Source organism: Diabrotica virgifera, chromosome 3 (genome assembly GCF_917563875.1).
Source record: "Diabrotica virgifera virgifera chromosome 3, PGI_DIABVI_V3a".
NCBI classification, from domain to species: Eukaryota; Metazoa; Arthropoda; class Insecta; order Coleoptera; family Chrysomelidae; genus Diabrotica; species Diabrotica virgifera.
This window is the reverse complement of record NC_065445.1, coordinates 78,929,907-78,950,239: the sequence shown is the minus strand read 5'-3', so window position 1 is coordinate 78,950,239 and position 20,333 is coordinate 78,929,907. Positions and strand designations below refer to the sequence as shown.

The 20,333-nt window shown below is 32.4% G+C and overlaps 2 protein-coding genes across 2 annotated transcripts in view; one reads left to right on the top strand and one right to left on the bottom strand.

Moving 5' to 3' along the window:
* Positions 1-280: 280 nt before the first annotated feature.
* LOC114327877 (mitochondrial thiamine pyrophosphate carrier-like) lies at positions 281-19,086 on the bottom strand. The gene is made up of 2 exons (XM_028276589.2): positions 18,474-19,086; positions 281-9,227 (listed from the first exon to the last, which is right to left on the bottom strand). The coding sequence occupies exons 1-2, from the start codon at positions 18,847-18,849 to the stop codon at positions 8,662-8,664; spliced, it is 942 nt and encodes a 313-aa protein (XP_028132390.1). The 5' UTR covers positions 18,850-19,086; the 3' UTR covers positions 281-8,661.
* Positions 19,087-19,621: 535 nt separating this feature from the next.
* Positions 19,622-20,333, top strand: part of LOC114327874 (neurofilament heavy polypeptide) — a 33,781-nt gene continuing 33,069 nt past the window's right edge. Inside the window, exon 1 of the mRNA XM_050645251.1 lies at positions 19,622-19,925. Coding sequence (XP_050501208.1) covers positions 19,746-19,925 — 180 coding nt within the window. The 5' untranslated portion in view covers positions 19,622-19,745. The remainder of the gene's footprint in view (positions 19,926-20,333) is intronic.

Below are 20,333 nucleotides of genomic sequence, written 5' to 3'. Positions count from 1 at the left end.
TTATTTTCGGGGACACCCTTTATAGACAGGCTGCCATAGTGCCATACTGTAGTTCATCCGATTTCAAGCTAAGCTCGAGGTCACCATGATGGGTGGGTGTATCGCATCGTTGCAGATTGTCCTATTTATAAATTAATTTCTACCCAATGACAATCTGCGACGATGCGACACACTCATCTATCACGGTGACCTACGGCTCCACAATTCTACAAGTCAAGAATGTGGAAATTATTCAATGGAATTAGGGGTAAATTGAGGATCAGCAGTAAAAAGACAATAATAAAATTGAAAACAATATTATAATATCATTATTTACACAGTACAATGTTTTAAATTGCTGTTTTAAAGTAACTTTTTTATTAGTCTTTGGACATTTCATCACTCAAGTTAGAAATCACAAATATACATTCGTATTAAAATTTCAAAATACAAAAACTAAACATTATCTGACTGTTACGTTCCAGCTATTATTTTAAACATCTTAGCATTTCTCTTAGCGTATACTGTTTCCTTTCCACCTTTTTCAATTTTTGGGCAATAATTAAGTTAAGCATTCATAATTTTAGTTTTTTAAAACCTACTACTTGGGTTATCTTTTGATAACGTGAATATTTTATTAGTTTGATTATTAAGATCGTCTTTGTATTGCAACCTTTCGAGGGTTTCGAAATCGAATTATTAAGTTTTCTTATAGATATTTTAAAACAAATTATTTCATATTCGCACACAATGCGTAAAAGAAGATGAACGAAACATTTTAAAAAAATATATGATTTTTGCGTAACGGGATACCCTAAATGAAAAGAGTATCCTCTTGACTTACGACTTAAGGACAACACAGAGTCTCACATCTAGCTCACATTCTGAAAGGTAAAAAATATGAACTATTAAGATTAATATTAATTTGGCAATACAAGACAAAAGAGGCCCAGGACGCAAATAAGAATTGGGACCTCCAGACATAGTCTGGTCCACATATACCTACTCTACATAACCAACGGAAACGGCAGATGAACATCTACACACTGTGTGTGAAAGACACCAGAAGAGGGAATTCCATTTAGTCAGAATTTTCATTTAAAAAATTATTCATCATTTGCACCATAATCTCATATAAGCGTTACTTGTTTGTCCATGGTACTGAAGAGCTAGTCATATAAAAGCGAAGTAACTTACAAGTCATTTTCATTTTAATTTTCCCAAAAAACTAAAAAACTGCGAAAGTCACTAAAAAATTTAAAAATACAAAATATAAGTTAGACTAACTAGGGAGCTAAGAAATTAAAGTATTATATGAAAATAGCAAACAGCTAGTGATGAAAACTCGAAAAAAGAGTTTCATACTAGAATACCAAAGAGAGCTTCATCAAAGAAAGGCATATTCAGCAAAAAAATCTGCATAGTTCTACAAAACCTGATGACGCATACATACTATCTTTTAATTTGTAGAAAGTTACCCAATATTAAAAAATGCAGTAAAACACTATACAAGAGATATTTCTAAAATCTGAGAATATATTATTTTGATACTGATGAAGTTTGGTATTTGGTAGTACTTAGGAAAATAAGTTTGTATCAGGAGTATTTTAATATCATCCTCACGTGTACCTGGGATGAAATTGAAGGTGAGAGTGATCAACTTGGGCTGTGGTATCCAATAAATGCCGTAAGTTGCGTACAGAGTCACGCCCTAGGTTGCGTCTGTATGCTTAATAAAATAAAAATAGTTGCCGTCTGTTATCGTACTCCGAACGCAGCATCAAACTGCTGTACACGGCTTCACAGGCGGTGGTCACCAATAAACGCCGTACGTTGCCTACACTGTCATGCAATAGGTTGCGTATGTATGCTTTATACAATAAATAATGGATACGGTCTCTATTGGATGTCGAACGCAGTGTCTATATGAGCAACTTCAAATGTTGGAAGCAGCGTCTTTAGTTATTTTCAAGCATTGTAACGTACGGCTGGTACAGGTTTTAACCTAGCAAAATGAATAAAATAAGTAGCAAAAAAGAACAAGACGAGTTGCTTATAAACAAGTTGAAATATCGCACTTGACTGATAACAAAAACGGTCGAAGCGTTGTTGCCGGCGATCGACAAACGCTGTGCCCAACCGACGGCATTTATTAGTGACCCCAGCTGACTCTGCACGCGACCTAGGGTATTTGTTGATATGATAGCCATGGCCTATGTTTTGTATTGACTACGTGAAGTTGCCGGTGACTGACAAAGGTTGTATGCAACGTCTGGCTTGACGCTGTACGTAACCTACGGCATTTATTGGAGGCTACAGCTTTAAAGCATTGTGTCATTAAGGAATTTATGCGATGTTACCAAACCAAGCCGTTATGTATTTTAGGTTCTTGCACATAACTTAACAGAAAAATGAAAATAATCCTGTCTCCTGTGTAACTTGTACAAATTTAACAAACTAATACTAAAACTAGTGTAGAAATAATTGATATCAGACCATTATTACCTTCCTGAGAAAGGGTTAATATAAGATCAAAGAACCTCGCTTATTGACTTTAACTAGTTACATATTATTTGGTTTAGTTTTGAAAGAAATCATTTATTATGTACAATTCAAATATCAAAAAAGAATGCATTTCAATGATAATGCTAGATATGTAGATTTGATTTTTACAAATATGTCTGAAATTGAAGTTGTACTAATTAATGACCCTTTAATAGTTGCACAGCTGCGGTCACTGAATAGTTTACGCCTTAATTTTTACATTGTAATACTGTAAAATCCCAGTTTCGTAAGAATTTGTTAAATTTCAAAAGTGCTTATCAGAAATTTCACATAAAATAAAACACGTTCAAAATGCCTAGAATAGAAACTTTTTATAATTTCCATTTTGTTACATTTGTTAAAATAGATCTTTTTTTTTTTTGTTTTTTTAGTTGTAATCAAGCTATTCACAGTCCGCCACTGGTAGCGTCACTTTGACATAAAATGTGCGAGGTAATGACTCAAAAAATCGGCTACTAGATGTAGCGCCGGTTGTTCGAACGCTAATCAAGAAGTTGATTATAATCAAGTCCCCTTAACAACCATCAAATAACAAAATCCGTTTTTCGTACGCCAATCAGTTGATCGTAATCAATTGTGTTAATTATCATTATGATAATTAACATAATTGATTGATTAATTCATTATTAATTAACATAAAAATTATTAACATAATTGATAAACTAATCAATTAATCTCATAATTATTGTAATCAATTATGTTTCTAGCAACCCAATCAAAGTTGATAATGACAGTTGGTGACAGTAATTAAATATTTGATAATGATCAATTGATTGCATTTTTGATTAGCGTTCGAACAACCGGCCCTTAGGGTGTAAACTATTCAATGGCTACAGCTGTGCATTGTGCATAATAACCACTTAGCATATACATGCATATACATTCAAGATTACGCAAAGTAAAAGCATACTGTGAAGAATGCTACTGATTTCATAAATAAAAATTATTTGGCAATAAATGATTTTTTAGGTAGTAACAAATGGGATGAGTTATTTAATAATTTAGACATATTATTGAGTCTACCGTTCAAAAACTATGAAGCTGATAAAAAATTCTCATTATTCCAAAAATATGATACTGATCACCATGTTTTTTTTTCTAATCTTAGCTATAAATGTAAAATTGAAACTCAAAAATGTTAATTAAATCATATTAATGATGTTAGTGGTCATCTAAGAGAGAATATAGCAAATTTCTAGAGATGTATGAAAGATAAAATAAAATAGAGTACCGTATCAAATCAAATGTAATTGGACAATCAGTCTGGAGATGCTCAGGATATAGTAGATATTTTGCTCATCGTTTTACTAGTAGATCATACAAATTGTGAATTGCCAAATATTCAATCTAGTCCTAAAGCTAACGTGTCTGTTCACGAAATACTTATTTCTGAAATTTGAGAGTATCGCTCGTCCAGAAGAAAAATGACACAACTCAAAAAATGCATAATTCCAGGTTTCTTGTTAAATTAACTCAAAAAATCCTATACTTTTACCAGGAAAACTGTCACATAGATGTTTACTTCCAGCTTCGTAAGATGGCGAAAGTGTCATTATTCATTTGGCGGTAAAGTGAATATTTTTATTCCGAAACAGATTTCGTTAATGATTAACATTACAGTAAAACCGAGTTATCTGCAACCGTGAGCAGAAGACAGGCTGACGTTCGTTTATGCGGTGCAAGTGACCAAGTGCAAGTATGCGGGTTGCAAAATATGTTTGCCTGTACATGACTCAAAAGTTGATCTTTTTTCTTTGTTACATCAGATTTCATTTTTTTTTGTTTTGCTTCTTACACAATTAGAAACATTCACGTATCCATATTCTTCGTTTTTAATTTATAAATTTTAGAAGTTACCGTTTAAAACTGGACGGCGTTATGCATAACTCGACCAAGCGCCAAAACATAGTTTTGAGACAAATAGCTTCAAAGTTTTTCGTTTCTTAAAAATGCATTTATTAACATATTTGCACAAAATTTTAACAGAAGAATGATCACATATAACTCTTTTTGGTTGCAAAGTTTCAATATAATCGCACCTACCATATTCTAGAAAAAAAAATGTCGCTTGGTCTACTTATGCTTTAAATATATTTTTGGAAGTTTAGCTGTTATACATTACTAGACCAACTACCATTTTTATGTTATTTGGTCTATTAATGCAAAACAAAATATCGCGATATGCCTCTTGCAATCACTAAATAAATAAACTAGTATTTTTTTAATTTATATGTTAAACGTGTATTGCTACAACATAATCAATTCAATTATCATTAAATATATTTTTTGCATTTTATTGCTCTAAATTTATTTTACCATTCAATAGCGTTAATTCCAATACAGGTGAAATTATATCAATAAAAATTGGAGTATACAGAGTTTTTAAACAGGGGAACATTAAAAAAAACAAGAAGTTGCTATTTGTATAAAAGCGTATAAATATCTAAATATGTACTGTAAAATGAGATTTATTTTTTAATAACTTGCAGTCCCAACCATTGACAATCGATATGAATTGAATTTTGTAGAATTTTCCGTATTTTGTTTTTATACAAAGCGTTAGGGTATTTGAAGCAGTCTGAAGTGAATCGTGTTTTTTTTTATTCTTAGAACTATTGTATGCCTTATATATAGAGATTTTATATAGATTATTTGTATTTTTCAATTTAATTACACATAAATACAACATTTTCACTTTAAAAAAATTCGGTCATTTTTTGACCGGAACTTCAAAATTAATGTGTACATTAAGGGATACAAAAATGTTATTCTGGTCAAACGCTTAGTTTAGCATAACCAGACCAAAGACGCTTAGTCGGCGCTTAGTCTACTATTGCGAAACTAAGAATGGCCGTTATGGATATAGTTTTGTTATGCAAAACTAAAAACCCTTAATAGACAGAATGTCGCTTGGTTTAATTTTGTTTTTCTTCGTAACCGTTAATGTGACAATAACAGGGATTTTTTCCAAGATAGTTTTAATTATGTGTCACCAGAATCCGCTGTTAACTCGATTTTAAAGAAATGGCGCTTGGTTGAGTCATGCATAACGCCGTCCAACTTACAGTTAAATTAAGATCTAAAAAATCTATTTTTGTCTCTCCTGAAATTTTTGTATTTGTGGCTTTACCACTTTACCACTTAGCTATGTAGCCAGATGCATGTTGAGAAATAATACTTATACATATTAATACTATTAAAACTAATACAAATTGCTAATACATATTAATATTCTAATATAATTATCTAATAATACTAAAATAAAAAGTATGTATCTATGCTATTAATTGCTATTGCGAAAATTGTATCTATTCGAGTCAAAATGATCATAAAAATCCCTAAAACAATAATCAGGAAATACAGTGATACTGGCTTCTCGTCCAGGGACCCATCAAGATATTTATTTAAGACATTATTAGAAATAGGGCACGGAAACGAAGGTAAATAAACAATCAGGTTAAAACAAAGGTTAACGAAGACACACATTTGCACTATGTATAAATTTGATTAGACAATCATATACTCTTTTATCATTAGTAGTCAATAGGTTATTTATTTGGTACGGAGGAAATATTTGCAGAGTTTGTAAGTTGTTTATGAGAGTTCCTGAATACTGAAAATATTTGGAGCACTTAAAAAACACATTTTTGTTCTTGACATGTTTTACATAAGTCTGAATTGTAGATTTTGATTTTAGCAAGATGAGCAGGATAACAAGCGTGACCAAATCTCAATCTTATTAAGGTTTTCTGAAAGAATTTGTTTTTTGAATTGTGACACTTTTCTTTGGGATGAGCGATATGTCAACTCTCAAATTCATTTTCTGCAGGTATGATACCCCTTGTTAGTTGACAATGTCGAGACTTTTATAGGTACATTATATTTAATCTATCTTTGCTTTCCAAAGAAGGAAAGTTTGCTGTTTCCAACAAAAAAGAAGGAACGCTATATTTTATGAAAATGAAAAATTTCCAACAGTAAAAGTTTTATATTTTCGGATATAAGACTTTTCAATGTTTCTATATTTTATGGTATATAGGTAAATCAAGTGGTAGAAAGAATATAAAAATTACCGAAGTATTTCTAAACATAGAAAAGTCAAAAGATTAAAAAAGAATACATATTTGTAGGACCTAACAATCATTTGTATCCGAATTGACGCCTGGAAGCAAAAACTGGACAGAATTTCTTTTTTAATAAAGCCTATAGCATAGTACAGTGGAACCCACTAATTGGAATACCGGTTATAGGAATATCCCGCTTTGAGGAGAGAAATTTGAGGTCCCGAAACGTTTCTACTATCCACCAATGGTCGTTTATTAGAATATCCCGCTTATAGGAATACTTTTGATTGACACAAAGTCTATTCCAATAAGCTGATTCGACTGTACTGTGTTTCTTACGATATATAAGTTATTGTTATATTTGTTTTTGGGAAAAAGTCTATAAATTTGACCAGATATGAATATTTCTGTATTTTAAAGAAAGGCATAGAGAATGTAATTGCATTAGATTTGCTTTTATTCGATTTGTTTAGTCTCATTATTAGTAACAATTATAACATGGAAAAATCCAAACAATAATTTAGCACAAACACTACTTTTCACATCATCTATTTACAGTTGTTCTAACTGATCTTTGCACATCCATAAAATTATTCACGAATTACTTTTTATACTAGGTCTCTTTTTTACTCATGGAAATTAGTATCGCAAAATTAAGCCGTTTGTCTGTAGAAACCACAATAAGTTAAACAAGGGTAAGCGATGTCTTTCATACATTATTTACTAAGAATTTTGACGTTTATCCCTTTCAGTGACATTGGTGTGTTTGTTGTGTTTAACAATGTTTTCATATTATTTAAACGTTTTTACATTTTATTGTAAATTTTATTTTCAAACATAATTGTTAGAACGACTAACTGTTGCCCTGTTATTTGATTACATCCGGTAGGTATTTATTTTTAAGCTAATGAGACAAGTAATATTTTTTAACCTATATTGTCTTTATACTACTATAAGTCTGGCTATAATTCGCTATAATGGAAACTTATATTTTTATTTTCAAGATTTAAATTTTTGTATTTAAATTTATTTATTGCCGTTCTATATTAAGTTGTCCTTATATTAGTAATAGTTAATATGATGTTCAAGCTATTTAATGTTAGTCTATCAATCTCCTAAATAAAAAACACTTCAATAAAATAACTTTAGATCCTCAAAAAAAAGATCAAACACTTCAATAACTTCCTCAGAAAAAATATCAAACACTTCAATAAAATAACTTTATAAAATACGTCCACCGGGATAATAGCCACTTCCTAATAATTACATTGACATTACATGCCGAAGTATGTTTCACTTAAGAGCAAACAGTAGCGATCAACAGGTAGCAACAAACACGTTCCAAGATTGCGGCTCTAATTTTGAATATTTTGTCGAGATATTTGGCACACATATTCGTAATATAATAAAGAATGGCGGTACAGAGCCCAATTTCAGAAATATGTTAGTATGTGGAAATTACTTTATAACTAAATAAAATATTGAAAAAAGGAGCCTGTACCGCCATTAAGAAAGACGAAAAATACACTTTCTTCAAATAAACTTTTTTATCCCGTGCCTAGATTTTGTGTCACATTGGAACTACTAAAAATCGATTTTTTTATAACAAGAAATCGAACGTTACTGACTTGGCAACATTTCGCGCCTATGTGTATAAAAATTATTGTTTTTGATAGTATAAACGTCACTGTCAGTGTCGAATTACCGACGCACTGTTGCCTCACTTTTGAAAGTTCGCAGAACTTTAGCAATCAATGACCGCGTTTGTTGCTACCTGTTGATCGCTACTGTGTGCTCTTAATGTTTTGATTTAACTTGTTTGCAAATCACTCATTACGTGTGTGCAAAAACCTGTTGGAATAACTGTATATTTTAATATCTTTTTACAATAGTTTTATATATTTTACAAATATATTTGAGTCAAATATTATTTGACCAATCTGGGCTCGTACATTTTACTCTTAAAATTACCATTCAAACTCATTTATTGCACTTTGTCATACAGATCTTGAAATTATTTCAGATCGATTTATTTGGTATCCTGACTAGAAATTTAAATTCCTTTTAATACCTTTATTATATCACAGCATAACTCATATGTTCCAAAGTATAAAGCAGATGAGACACATGCTTTTAATAAACTAGGTGATAACCCCTTAAAGAAACCAACTGCACCTTCATCTCTATAAACATTTCCTAAAGCATCTACCATACCCTTACACCTAAAAACTTTTCCAAAAATCTCTCTACCTTTTTCAAAACCTTGTATTTGCATTCTCTTTTTGACTAAATCTAAAGGATATATAGCAGTTTTAGCACAGAGGCCTGCTAAACTTCCTGACACAACACTATTTGACAAAGTTACATCATTCTGATGAAATAAAAGTGAATACATATCATTAAATAATTTATATGTCATAAATTGTACTCCTGCATGTGGAGTTATTTGAAATAAAGATGGCAAGAGGCCTCTAAATAAGGTACTAGGTTTTTCATTTTTCAAAATATGTTCACAAGAATGGATTATCCCTTCTTTGTATATCATTTTTTGCTCACTTTGAGCAACTAGTCTGGTTCTAATTACATCAAATGGAAAGGACAGTAATGTTGCAGTAGAACCTGTAATTAAAAATATATGAATATAATTCAGTATAATTCAGAGGTACTTGTAGAAATAATTAAAACAATCAAAAATATTTACTATAACAACACAATAAAAGTAAAAGTCGAAGAAGAACTAACTGAACTGACTGAAGCTGGCAATAGAATAAGACAGGGTGATTCCCTGAGTACTATATTGTCCAAACTGATCATGGATGAAATAATAAAAAAAAGAGTGTGTGTACTTTGTACGCATATAAGAAGTTATACTTCTATTTTTATGATTTCAATGAAACAAATATATTTTAAACATTTTAATTGTATTTTTATTTAAATATTAAACTAGTTTTAATACTTAAAATAATACCAAAAATTAAAAATAACGTTAATACGTCATTTTTTATGAACTGTCATTTCTCGTGAGGAATCGTATAAACTCTAAAAGACTTCGTTTTTCAACAAAAAATTTATACTATAATTTTATCATGGGCTATAGCCTTTGTACGAGCCCTCACAACTATATGTTGGAACAACCAGTTAATTGGTGAATAAAATGCCAATTTACCGAAATTGTTTTATTTAAAATTCTTTTTAAATGTTAATTTGAAAATAACAACATTTTTTATGATGTATGGAAATATTTCTACGGTTTAATTATATACTTTATGTTGATTACTGTTCAATTAATTGTTTAATAATCGAAAACTGCCGACAACTAAATATTGGAACATTTTTTAATTTTCCTCGCGTTTTAACGTGCCTGGCGAGAAACGCGCGTAAAGTTTTATCAGCTTGACGGAAAGAATGCTTTGAAATCAAACATACGAGTAGCTAGTTTGTTGCCAACAATAATAATTATAACGCGTCATTTGAGTATGAATAAATTAACAACTGTCAGTTTTATTATCAGTAAAGTACAATAATGGCACGTGAAAAACCTACTGACCCAAAAGTGCGAGAAATTATTATTCATCAGTACCACAAAGGGAAAACAATGCGTGAAATTTTCAGTAAATTGACTGTAGCAACAACTACTGTGTTTAATATAATTAAGAAATATGGTGAAACTGCCAGTACTGATGTTCGCGGCAAAAGCTCAGGCCGTCCAAAAGCTGTTTCTCAAAGGAGTGTAAGACATTTAATCAGAATATGTAAGTCGGGAAGAAGAAATACACTACGAGAAGTAACTGCTAGATGGAATAGAGAAACTGGGATGAATGTTTCCAGAGAATGCTGTCGCAAATATATCCACAAAAGCGGTCTTAGTTTTTATAAGGTGTGTTTGATAGGTTCTTATTTGCGATACAAATTTTCTATTTTTTTATTTATTCGAATAGGCCAAAGAAAAACAATCGTTGACGGAAACTCAGAAAAGGAATCGTTATATTTGTGCTAAATCAAAACTTCGTGGGCCAAACTTGACTGAAACAAAGTTATCTATAACGACGAAAGCAAATTTGATGTCTGTATGGGAGGTTACCGAAAGCGTGTGATTAGGGAAAAGACAAAGCATTCCATAAAGATTGTCTCAAAAGGACTGCAAAGTTTCCACAGGGTATCATGGTGTAAGGTGGTATGTCGGCCAAAGGGGTGGGAACTTTACATTTTATTGAAGGCATAGTAAACGCAGCCAAATATCAAGATAACCTTGAACATTCATTTTTACCAAGTGCGGCAACGTTATATCCATCCGGAGATTTTATCTTTCAACGGGACGGAGCCTCATGCCATACGGCTAAATCTAGCAAAAATGGATGGGAGACCATGACATTAAAGTTTTTGTGACATCCTTCTAGAAGCCCGGATCTTAATCCAATAAAGATACTTTGGCACAAAATGAAACAACGCCTAAGAAATAACCCTCAGCGTACTTTGCCACAACTATGTACTAAATTGCTAGAAATATGGGATAGTTTCACCCCTGAATTCTGTGAAGGCCTAGTTGATACAATGCCTAATAGAGTTCAGGCTGTTATTCAATGCTTATTAATTTTTATTTTAATTTATTAAAAACAACTTGTTCCAATATTTAGTTGTCAGCATTTTTCGATTATCCAACAATTATTTAAGTAGTAATCAACATAAAATATACAGTACGTAAATCGTTTAGCTCGACATAGGGAACATACATTGTATATATTTAGATACATAAATACATACATTGTATTATATTGAGATACTTGTGGCAACTGAGCTCTCTCGATGACAATATAGTTATTAGTCAAACTTGACAACTCATTTCGACTGACACAAATAAACGTCAAAATATGACAATGTAGTAGCTAAATATTTTTGGCCTAAGGGAATGAGAAAACTGTTTAGTTTTGAAATTAGTTTTTAAATAAAAAATATAAAAATTAAAGTACAATTAGTAACTCATTAATCATAAACTTTGTTTTTTATTTATTATGGACAGCCTTGCTTCAAAAGTCACTTATTCTATTCGTTCTAACAGCTCTATTGCACCAAAAACTCGTTACTCGAACAGAAGCTTCAAGTAACACAGGTTAGCGCAGTTGCCACAATTCTCTCAATGTATATTCCCTATGTCCAGCTGAACGATTTACGTACTGTATAATTAAATTGTAAAAATAACTCTACACACCAAAAAAAATGTCGTTAATTGCATATCTACAATTAAAAAAATATTAAATAAAAGAATTGTTGTTCGTATTTTCGTCAAATTTTAAAATCATTAAAAATGGTAAATTCTCGATAAATAATGTTAATCCGTCATTTTTGGACGAACTGGAGCATCCCAGCAATTGCTTTTCCCTTGATAAATCGTAAAAAAATCTAAAAAACGTCAGATCTTCTACACAATTTTAAGAGAAGTATAACTTCTAACGTGCATGCAAAGTACACACACATTTGTTTTTTCTATATTAATAAGTCCAAAAATATATTTAAAAACTATTTAAAAAGTCAGTATTTTAAATTTACTTTTGTCTCTGTTCTCACAACTTAGCAACCATAACCATAATAATAAAAATGACAACACATACTGTAACCACAGCGGCCATATTGGATAATTTTTGACATGTAATTGGAATACCTACCCAATCAGAGCAAGCGTATAACATATCTGCGCGTAGCACCAACAATTTTTATGAATTCGCGCACTTTTACATTCACTCCCAATCGCACCTAAAGAAGTATAACTTCAAAAAATAAGAAAAAAGGATACCTAATGGGATAAAAACAACATAACCCGGGAACAGTCGGGCTCTTTTCTGTAAAGTCATCAGTTGCGCGTTAGATTTTATCTAACAATACGAATTAACAAATTTTTATTTTATAGAATTTTTATTTACTTGTTATGTTAGGAATAGTATTTTTAACAATTATTAAAGCTAATTGGTTCTCATCAAGACCATAAATTCCACAAAAAGAAGAAGAAAAAAAATAAACCTACGCCTTACTACACCCTTCCTCGAGGCACTTACGAGTGGAAAGTTATGTTGCAAAAATTTTCATCAAGTTAACACGGAAAAGGATAAAATGTTAGATTTTTTCTAACGGTGCGACTGCTCCCGGGTTAAACTAATCTGCTATGCAGACGATGCAATATTAATCTCTTAAAGTGAAGATGATTTACAATGTATACTGCACCATGTTAATATAACTGCCAGAAAATTTAACAGGTTAATTTCCCCAAAAAAGACAAATTGTATGGTTATAACAGCAAATCTACTACGATGTAAATTAGAGCTAGAAGGTCAAATAATAGAACAAGTGATGGAGTTTAAATATCTACGCATCACACTATCTAGCTATGGAAAGCCCGAAACAGAAGTGGAAGGTCAAGTAAATAGAGCAAACAGAGCCAAAGGTTGCCTGAATGAAACAATACGGAGAAATAAAAATATCGCATAAGAAATGAAAGACAGAATTTACAAAACAGTCATCTGACACAGAGATGAAAAAAATCCCTCAAAAAATCGATGGTAAGACACTATGGGACAAAACTGGAAGTACAGATATAAGATGGAGATGCAAGATGGAGAACATAAATAACCGGGTAAGAAACAGAAGAGGAGAATGGAACTACCACTACCAACTGCCAACGAATACAGTTAGGAGCCGTCCATTAATCACGTGATGTTTTTTTTTTGCATTTTTTAACCCCCCCCCCCCTCCCTCTTGGTGATACATTGTGAGATTTAAGACCCTCTATATCACGTGTATTATGACATTTCGTGATTTGTTCTAGACCCCTCCCCCCCCTTCGAGCCTCACGTGATTAATGGACGGTCCCTTATAAGAATTGCAAGAGATGGTTCCCCAATAGAAAGATGATTGGTGGGATGACAACGAAAACAATGGAACGGCAATTTACTGGAGGCACATTGAAAAAAACAGAGTCATGTCTACACAAAAAGAAAAAGATGAATAGAATTCAGCATTCTTTATAAAAATAAAAAACTACATCATTGGAGAACTCTCTAATGACTCAATATGAAAAGTTTTACACAGAGTTTCCAAATACAAAAAAGCATAGGCACATGGTCAAAAAAATTTTATAAGGTAGTTAATGGTTATCCAGGATATTGAATTTTACATTTCTCAAGACAAAACTATTAAGAAATCGATTAAAGATGCTAATAAAAAACAACATACATATAAACAAGTAATTGGACTTCGTAAGACCTAGGTTTTCACCCAAAGTAATCGAAAGTAGAACTGGAAGTCGATATTTGAACCCTTCGTGTAACTTTGCGTCGATCGATATACGATTTTACTCATTTTGAGTCATTTTGACTAAACTTTGGGTCATCATTGTTTAAACAGAAATGACTTCAAAACAGGAACTAAAGATTAAAACTCAACTTTTCAATACGCTTCGATTGATGTGTTACATGTACTATTTCTGTGACTATAACGGCACTTCCGCTTAGAACTTTTTAAGCGAAAATGATATAAAAACCAAAATCAAATTTGTTCTCATCTTGCTAAGGCACGTCGAATGATATATCGCTTATACTATTTCGGTGACTTTAGAACAGCTCATAAGATTGCAAGTTTAAAACCGGAAGTCATATGTCAAATTTCTCATCTTTAATACCATCCTTGGGTTATAAGCTTTCATTCGACACTTCATTTGTCATTCTATCTGTATTAATAATGGAGGAGTTGTATTCGCGGACAGAAAGTATATGTTTGTTCTCTTCTTGCGAAGTAGCGTCGAATAATATATCACGTGTACTATTCCGGTGACTTTAAAACAGTACGTCTGGTCGCATTTCTAAAACCGGAAGTCCTGGGTCAAATTTCGCACATTTAGTACCATCCTTGGATTATAAGCTTTCATTCGACACCTCAATTGTTATGCTACCTGGTATAGTGACGAAGGAGTTATATTCGCAGTCGGACGGACAGACAGCCTAGGTCAAATTTCTCACATTTATTACCATCCTTGGATTACAAGCTTTCATTTGACACCTCATTTGTCATTTTACCTGGTATAATGACGGAGGAGTTATATTCGCGTCGGACGGACCGACGGACAGACAGCCTAGGTCAAATATCTCACCTTTAGTACCATCCTTGGATCATAAGCTTTCATTTGACACCTCATTTCATTCTACCTGGTATAATGACGGAGAAGTTATATTCGCGGTCGGACGGACCGACGAACAGCCAGCCTAGGTCAAATATCTCACCTTTAGTACCATCCTTGGATTATAAGCTTTCATTTGACACCTCATTTGTCATTCTAGCTGGTATATTAACGGAGGAGTTGTAATCACAGACAGACAGACAGACGGATGTGGATAATTCAAAGTTTTCACATTTTTTCAAAATTGGGTGAAAACAAAAACTTCGAGATTTGCAGATGACATCTTGCTCATAGCTGATCATATGGATGATGCAATAGTAATGTTTGAAAAAATATATCATACTTCCTTAGATGTAGTACTAAAGATTAACATGAACAAAAAGCAAATAATGACTAATCTGGTGCTAAATCGTAATATTACTGTTGATAGCAGATATATTGAGTAGACTGCATCTTATAAGTACTTAGGACATAAAATTCCCTTGGGCAGTAATAACTAGACATGTGAGGTCCTACGTTGCATAGGACTAGCATGGGCAGTGTTTAGTAAATTAAACTATGTATTTAAATCAGACTTACTCATATGCCCCAAAAGGAAAATCTTTGACCAGTGTGTGTTGCCTGTATTCACTTATGGAGCAGAAACATAATACTCACAAAAAAGGTAGTGAACAAGATTCAGGTAACTCAGAGGGCTATGTAGCGCCAAATATTGGGTGTATCGTGTATCTCTCTGAGAGGCTGAATCAAAAACAAAGAAATATGTACTAATGTTTTGTATTTTGAAAACGATTTCCAAAGTGGAAATCGAAAGGTCAAATAAATTGAATTTCAAACTTAAATTATGACTTAGCTTAAAATAGTAAATTGAAATATCGTCGGGGCAAAAGTCATTAAGTCCAAATTAAGAGATCTGAGAAAACGAACATTTTAGTTGTAATTGTTGTCTAAAATTCATCCTTATAAAAGTCAAGGAAATTGCCGATGCAATTGTACAAGTCTAGTAATGCTTTGAGATGTGAATAAACTATGTTATTTGAAATCAATGTTATTTGGTCAAAAACAATATATTTAATTGATTTAGTGATTTCTGGCAAGTTGGTAAATGTAAATTTGGTGAATTAGTTGAACACATTATGAACATTATTTATTACTTAAATTAAAGTAACTCACTAAAATAAACACATTTAGAAAACTGAAATAAAAATTCAATGAGTTTAGATCCGCTGTTCGTCTTCGCTTCCCTCTGATTCACTATTGCTATAAATACTGGGCTAAGTATTTCTGTCAATAACTGATTTGGAGGTTGGCAGAGACGAATACCAAACATGGAACTCCGAAGAAATAACGTCAGTAGTGCATAATTTCTGTAAATCTGGGCACCAAAAGGACGGCGGAAAAGAGGAAGACCTAGGAAAAGCTGGATAGAAGGAATCCATAGGGAAATCAGAGAAAGAGGCTTGAACGAAGACATGTGCTATGATCGTGAGCAATGGCGATTGGGAATCGGAAGACGTCGTAGAACTTTATGAACCGATTAAGTATATATATAATATATTAAATTTTGCTAACGAAATTGGACGCATACCTAGGTAAGCCTGTTGAAGTGATAGGGAGGCTTGTGTTGGAGGTCTTCCTCTTCCATAAATACTTAGTTCAAAGTGGGGACCGTAGTGCTCGTAGCGATATTTGATGATTCCTGGATATTCCCTCTCCACTCTGAAACATTTTATTTGCAACCACCTAACTTTTTCACCAGATTTATTTAGTTTTGTGTTTTTTAACATATTTTTCGCAAGTAGTTTCCAGTTAATAAAATCTGAATAATGTAGCTCATGGACTATATAAGGGTCCTTCTTTTTGATGCCTCGTTGAGATCTAGTTTTGACAAAAATATTTTTCCAGTCATGAAGCGTGTGTACTGCTACATACCTTTTTTCTCTCTTGATGGCGCTATGCATACTGTCGCATTCCATCATCATATGTCCTGACTATAGAAACTTCTACTCGAGAACAGTAATATTGTGACCAGATAACACATGAACATACAGCATTGCGATGACAAATTGGTTCCTATTTTGTCCCCCATAAGTATTGGAAAACAATGATACTTCTGTGACTCACAGGAAGGTTTTTTAAATAGCGATACAAACATGTCGCAATTAGTCCAGGTAAAACAGTGTGCATTATTTGGGGGAGCTTCTTCATAAATGCGTAAATTAAAGGCAGATAATTTTCTACTGTAGTATAAGGGTGATAGTGATACATCACTACTTGTGGCCACATTTGCCACATTCTTGTTGACGCCGTTGTCTTCTTGGTGTATGTAATTTTACATTCTGTAAAATGGAATCTTTTTCGATTATGCGATTCAAGTACCCAGTACGTGGAACACAATTGCATCCTTTTTTCTTTACTAAAATTGTCTGTGCAGTGAAATCTGCAAAGAGAACAGTTTACACGTTTCGGAGTTTTTGGTGGGAATTCTCCTTCTTTTGCACTTCTGCAAAAAAGTTAAGTTAGGAATCTTTCATTTAATAAAGAATCATATAACTACAGTTATCATCTGTAGAATCAGAGTCGTCCTCTTCTAGATTGCATTTTCGATTTGTATATTATCACTTCTCTATAAAACAATTCGTAAAAAATAATTTACAAAATATTTTTTACTCCTAAAAACACAACAATTACGATCTACACAAATCAACATGTGCTCACACTACAGTCAGGAAAATGAAAGATTACCCATGAACGATCATATCAATCACTTATTTTGTATCTGCTGTTTTTTTTTTATAAATAACAAACGTTTGTTATAGAAAGAGACAGCAAATACAAAATAACTGATTGATATTATCGTTCATTAACTGATACTTTTTACTAGTATCTGTCGCATCGTAATCAGGCAAACATCATTACGTCCAGTTAGTGACTTCTGCCTGATAACAAAATGGTAATTTTGGACTTAAGTTTATTCAGTGCTTTAGGCAGCAAACTCTACGTGCTTTGTAGGACTTCGTTATATCTGCCAAACTATGAAAATTGATATTATGAATCGATCAGTACACTTAACTCAATTTTGACAAAAATGGACTTAGTGAGTTTTGCAGTGACGACGACGATATGCAGTAGAACAAAAACAAAAGATGATGTTGAAAGAATAGCGCTGCTAAAGTGGAATTGGGCAGGACATGTTGCCAGATTATCAGGCAACAGATGGACAAATCATATTGTCGAGTGGAGGTCATGACAATGCTTATCAAACAGATGGACCAACAAAGTGTGTTATCAGTGACTTGATACAAGCCGCACAGGACAGAGAGAGATGAAAAGAGCTGAGTAAGACCCATACAGGTTGATGATGACATATAAACATATACACTAATGATATAATGACATATATAAACTAAAGACATTGAAGATGAACAACTGTATGATTAACATAATGCTGGCCACTCACTTACGGATATCGAAGAGGCCATGGCATGCAGGCCAGGACTGAAGGCCGTTATTTGAGTAGTTAAGTTAATGAACTGCAGTTGAGACGCCACACACATGCAGTTTTGTGATCGAGCGTGCCAATGCCTTTACGAAAACTGCGTGTATGTGGTGATTTTGGCTTCAATTAACCGCCTGTCAGTCGCTCGGCCTCTTCGATATCCGTAAGTGAGTGGCCAGCATTAGGAATAGGATAAGTAATTTACCTGCAATTCCTCCACTCATAAAATTTATCAAATGTGAATGCTTCTTCCCAAAATCCAGTGATTCGCCTTTCTTCACTAAAAACTCAAATGTAGAAAATTGTACCATCCCATATGTAATAGATAACCATTGTGCAGGTATATGACCTTTCCAGAAAGCTTTCAGGCCTTCTTCGCGGATTATAAGGCCTACAGCTTGAGGTATAGATTTATATTTTGAAACTGCTAGAGGGGATATAGGTTCCACTTGCAGCTGAAATCGTATTTTTATAACATCAAGTGGTTGAGTTAATGCTCGGGTTATACAACCTGATCCAGCTCCTGCTAGAACATGATCTAAACTGTTTAATTTATCCTTACTTTCCAAAATTTCAACCATAGCTGCAAGGCAGATAAATTGTAATTTACTAACAGAATATTTCACTAATTTTAATTGGAAACTATTAACTGACGACAACACAATATAAATTTGAAGATAGTAAAATATTCATTCCGATTTTCATTCATTTTCAAATAGATTTTTAGGCGCAATTATGCTGCAAATTCCTTAATAATCCATTATCTAATCATGTACATAACAAGAAGTATGGTTATGGTATTTGGTAAATGTCAACCTAAAAATGGTTTTTAGTATTTTTAGACATAAAGATGAACATTTAGATGGACGAGGCCAAATTAGATGCACTCAGCATGACAGATGCTACATGACACAAAATGCCAGTTGCAGTGATGCCGTTGTAAAAAAAACTACCCTGCTAAAAAATAAATATATATAAAATATCAAGTCGAAATAAAAATATATTTTAACAATTACTTTTATAATAAAACTTAAAATACAAGTAAATTATTTCGAATATTACAAATTTACTTTTCTTTCAAATTTATTTCTAAAATATAGAATATTGAACAGATTAACTTTACGAAACTCCGCTTGTCATGTGAACGGGGCATTAGCAAAATCCCATGTAAGCAGAATATACCACAGAACTGTTACTTATTCTGTGATTATACCACTTTAGCACCTTAGCACAGAAATTAGACACCTTATCAAAGCATAGAATATTATTTTTTGTTTTTTTTTTTTGTTCATCCTGAAAAGCTAAAAAACAAAGACAAAGACAGACTTATTTTGACTGGCGCATGCGCATATAGCACTGCGCAAATACGTGTCGCACGAATAGGAAAACTAATGTTTACGTCACGGCCGCGTCACCAAAAAAATTTAGTTATATCTTTTCTTGAAGGTGGCTCGTTGTAGCAGATTTGTTGAAAACCATGGAAATCGTTCAAGAATTATCCAGCCAATATGTTCTGTATATTCCTGTAGCTTTAGTAATCGTTGGAGCTATTTTGGTGTTCACTTTTGGTTTTAAATCTGCAGAACAACCACCCTTCGACAAATTATCATTTGACGATAGAAAATCTGCTGGGAAAAAGCGTAAAACTAAGGAAAAGGTATGAGAACTAATGTAATTGTTTAATATTAGACGTTTTTCTTTTTTGTGTCATTAATTGAGAACTTATTTCTTTCAACATATGCTTGTCATACAGCGTTGTACACACACTTTTTATTTTAATTTTACTTTAAAATTGTAGCTAATATGCATAAGATTTTTTTAAATCATTAACATTAAGTAAAAGTACATTGGTGGTAGTATAATCTACCTAATTTTCATACATTAATTAGTTCATTCTATCTCTTGAAACTAGTAATATTTAATCTATTTATATTGCTGTTAAATTTAATTAATATAAATGATAGGAACAGATGTTTATGTGGTTTTAGATCATTTTGTATGTGCAATGCTATTATAACCAAAATTATTGTAGTTTTTCTATGAAAGTCTATGGTGATCTATATTT

Bases quoted from the DNA above. Each gene is read 5' to 3' on its own strand.
- LOC114327877 (XM_028276589.2), bottom strand. From the start codon at position 18,849: ATGGTTGAAATTTTGGAAAGTAAGGATAAATTAAACAGTTTAGATCAT. The intron at 9,228-18,473 runs GTAAATTACTTA...TTTTAATTACAG, and splicing joins TATGAGTGGAGGAATTGCAG to GTTCTACTGCAACATTACTG.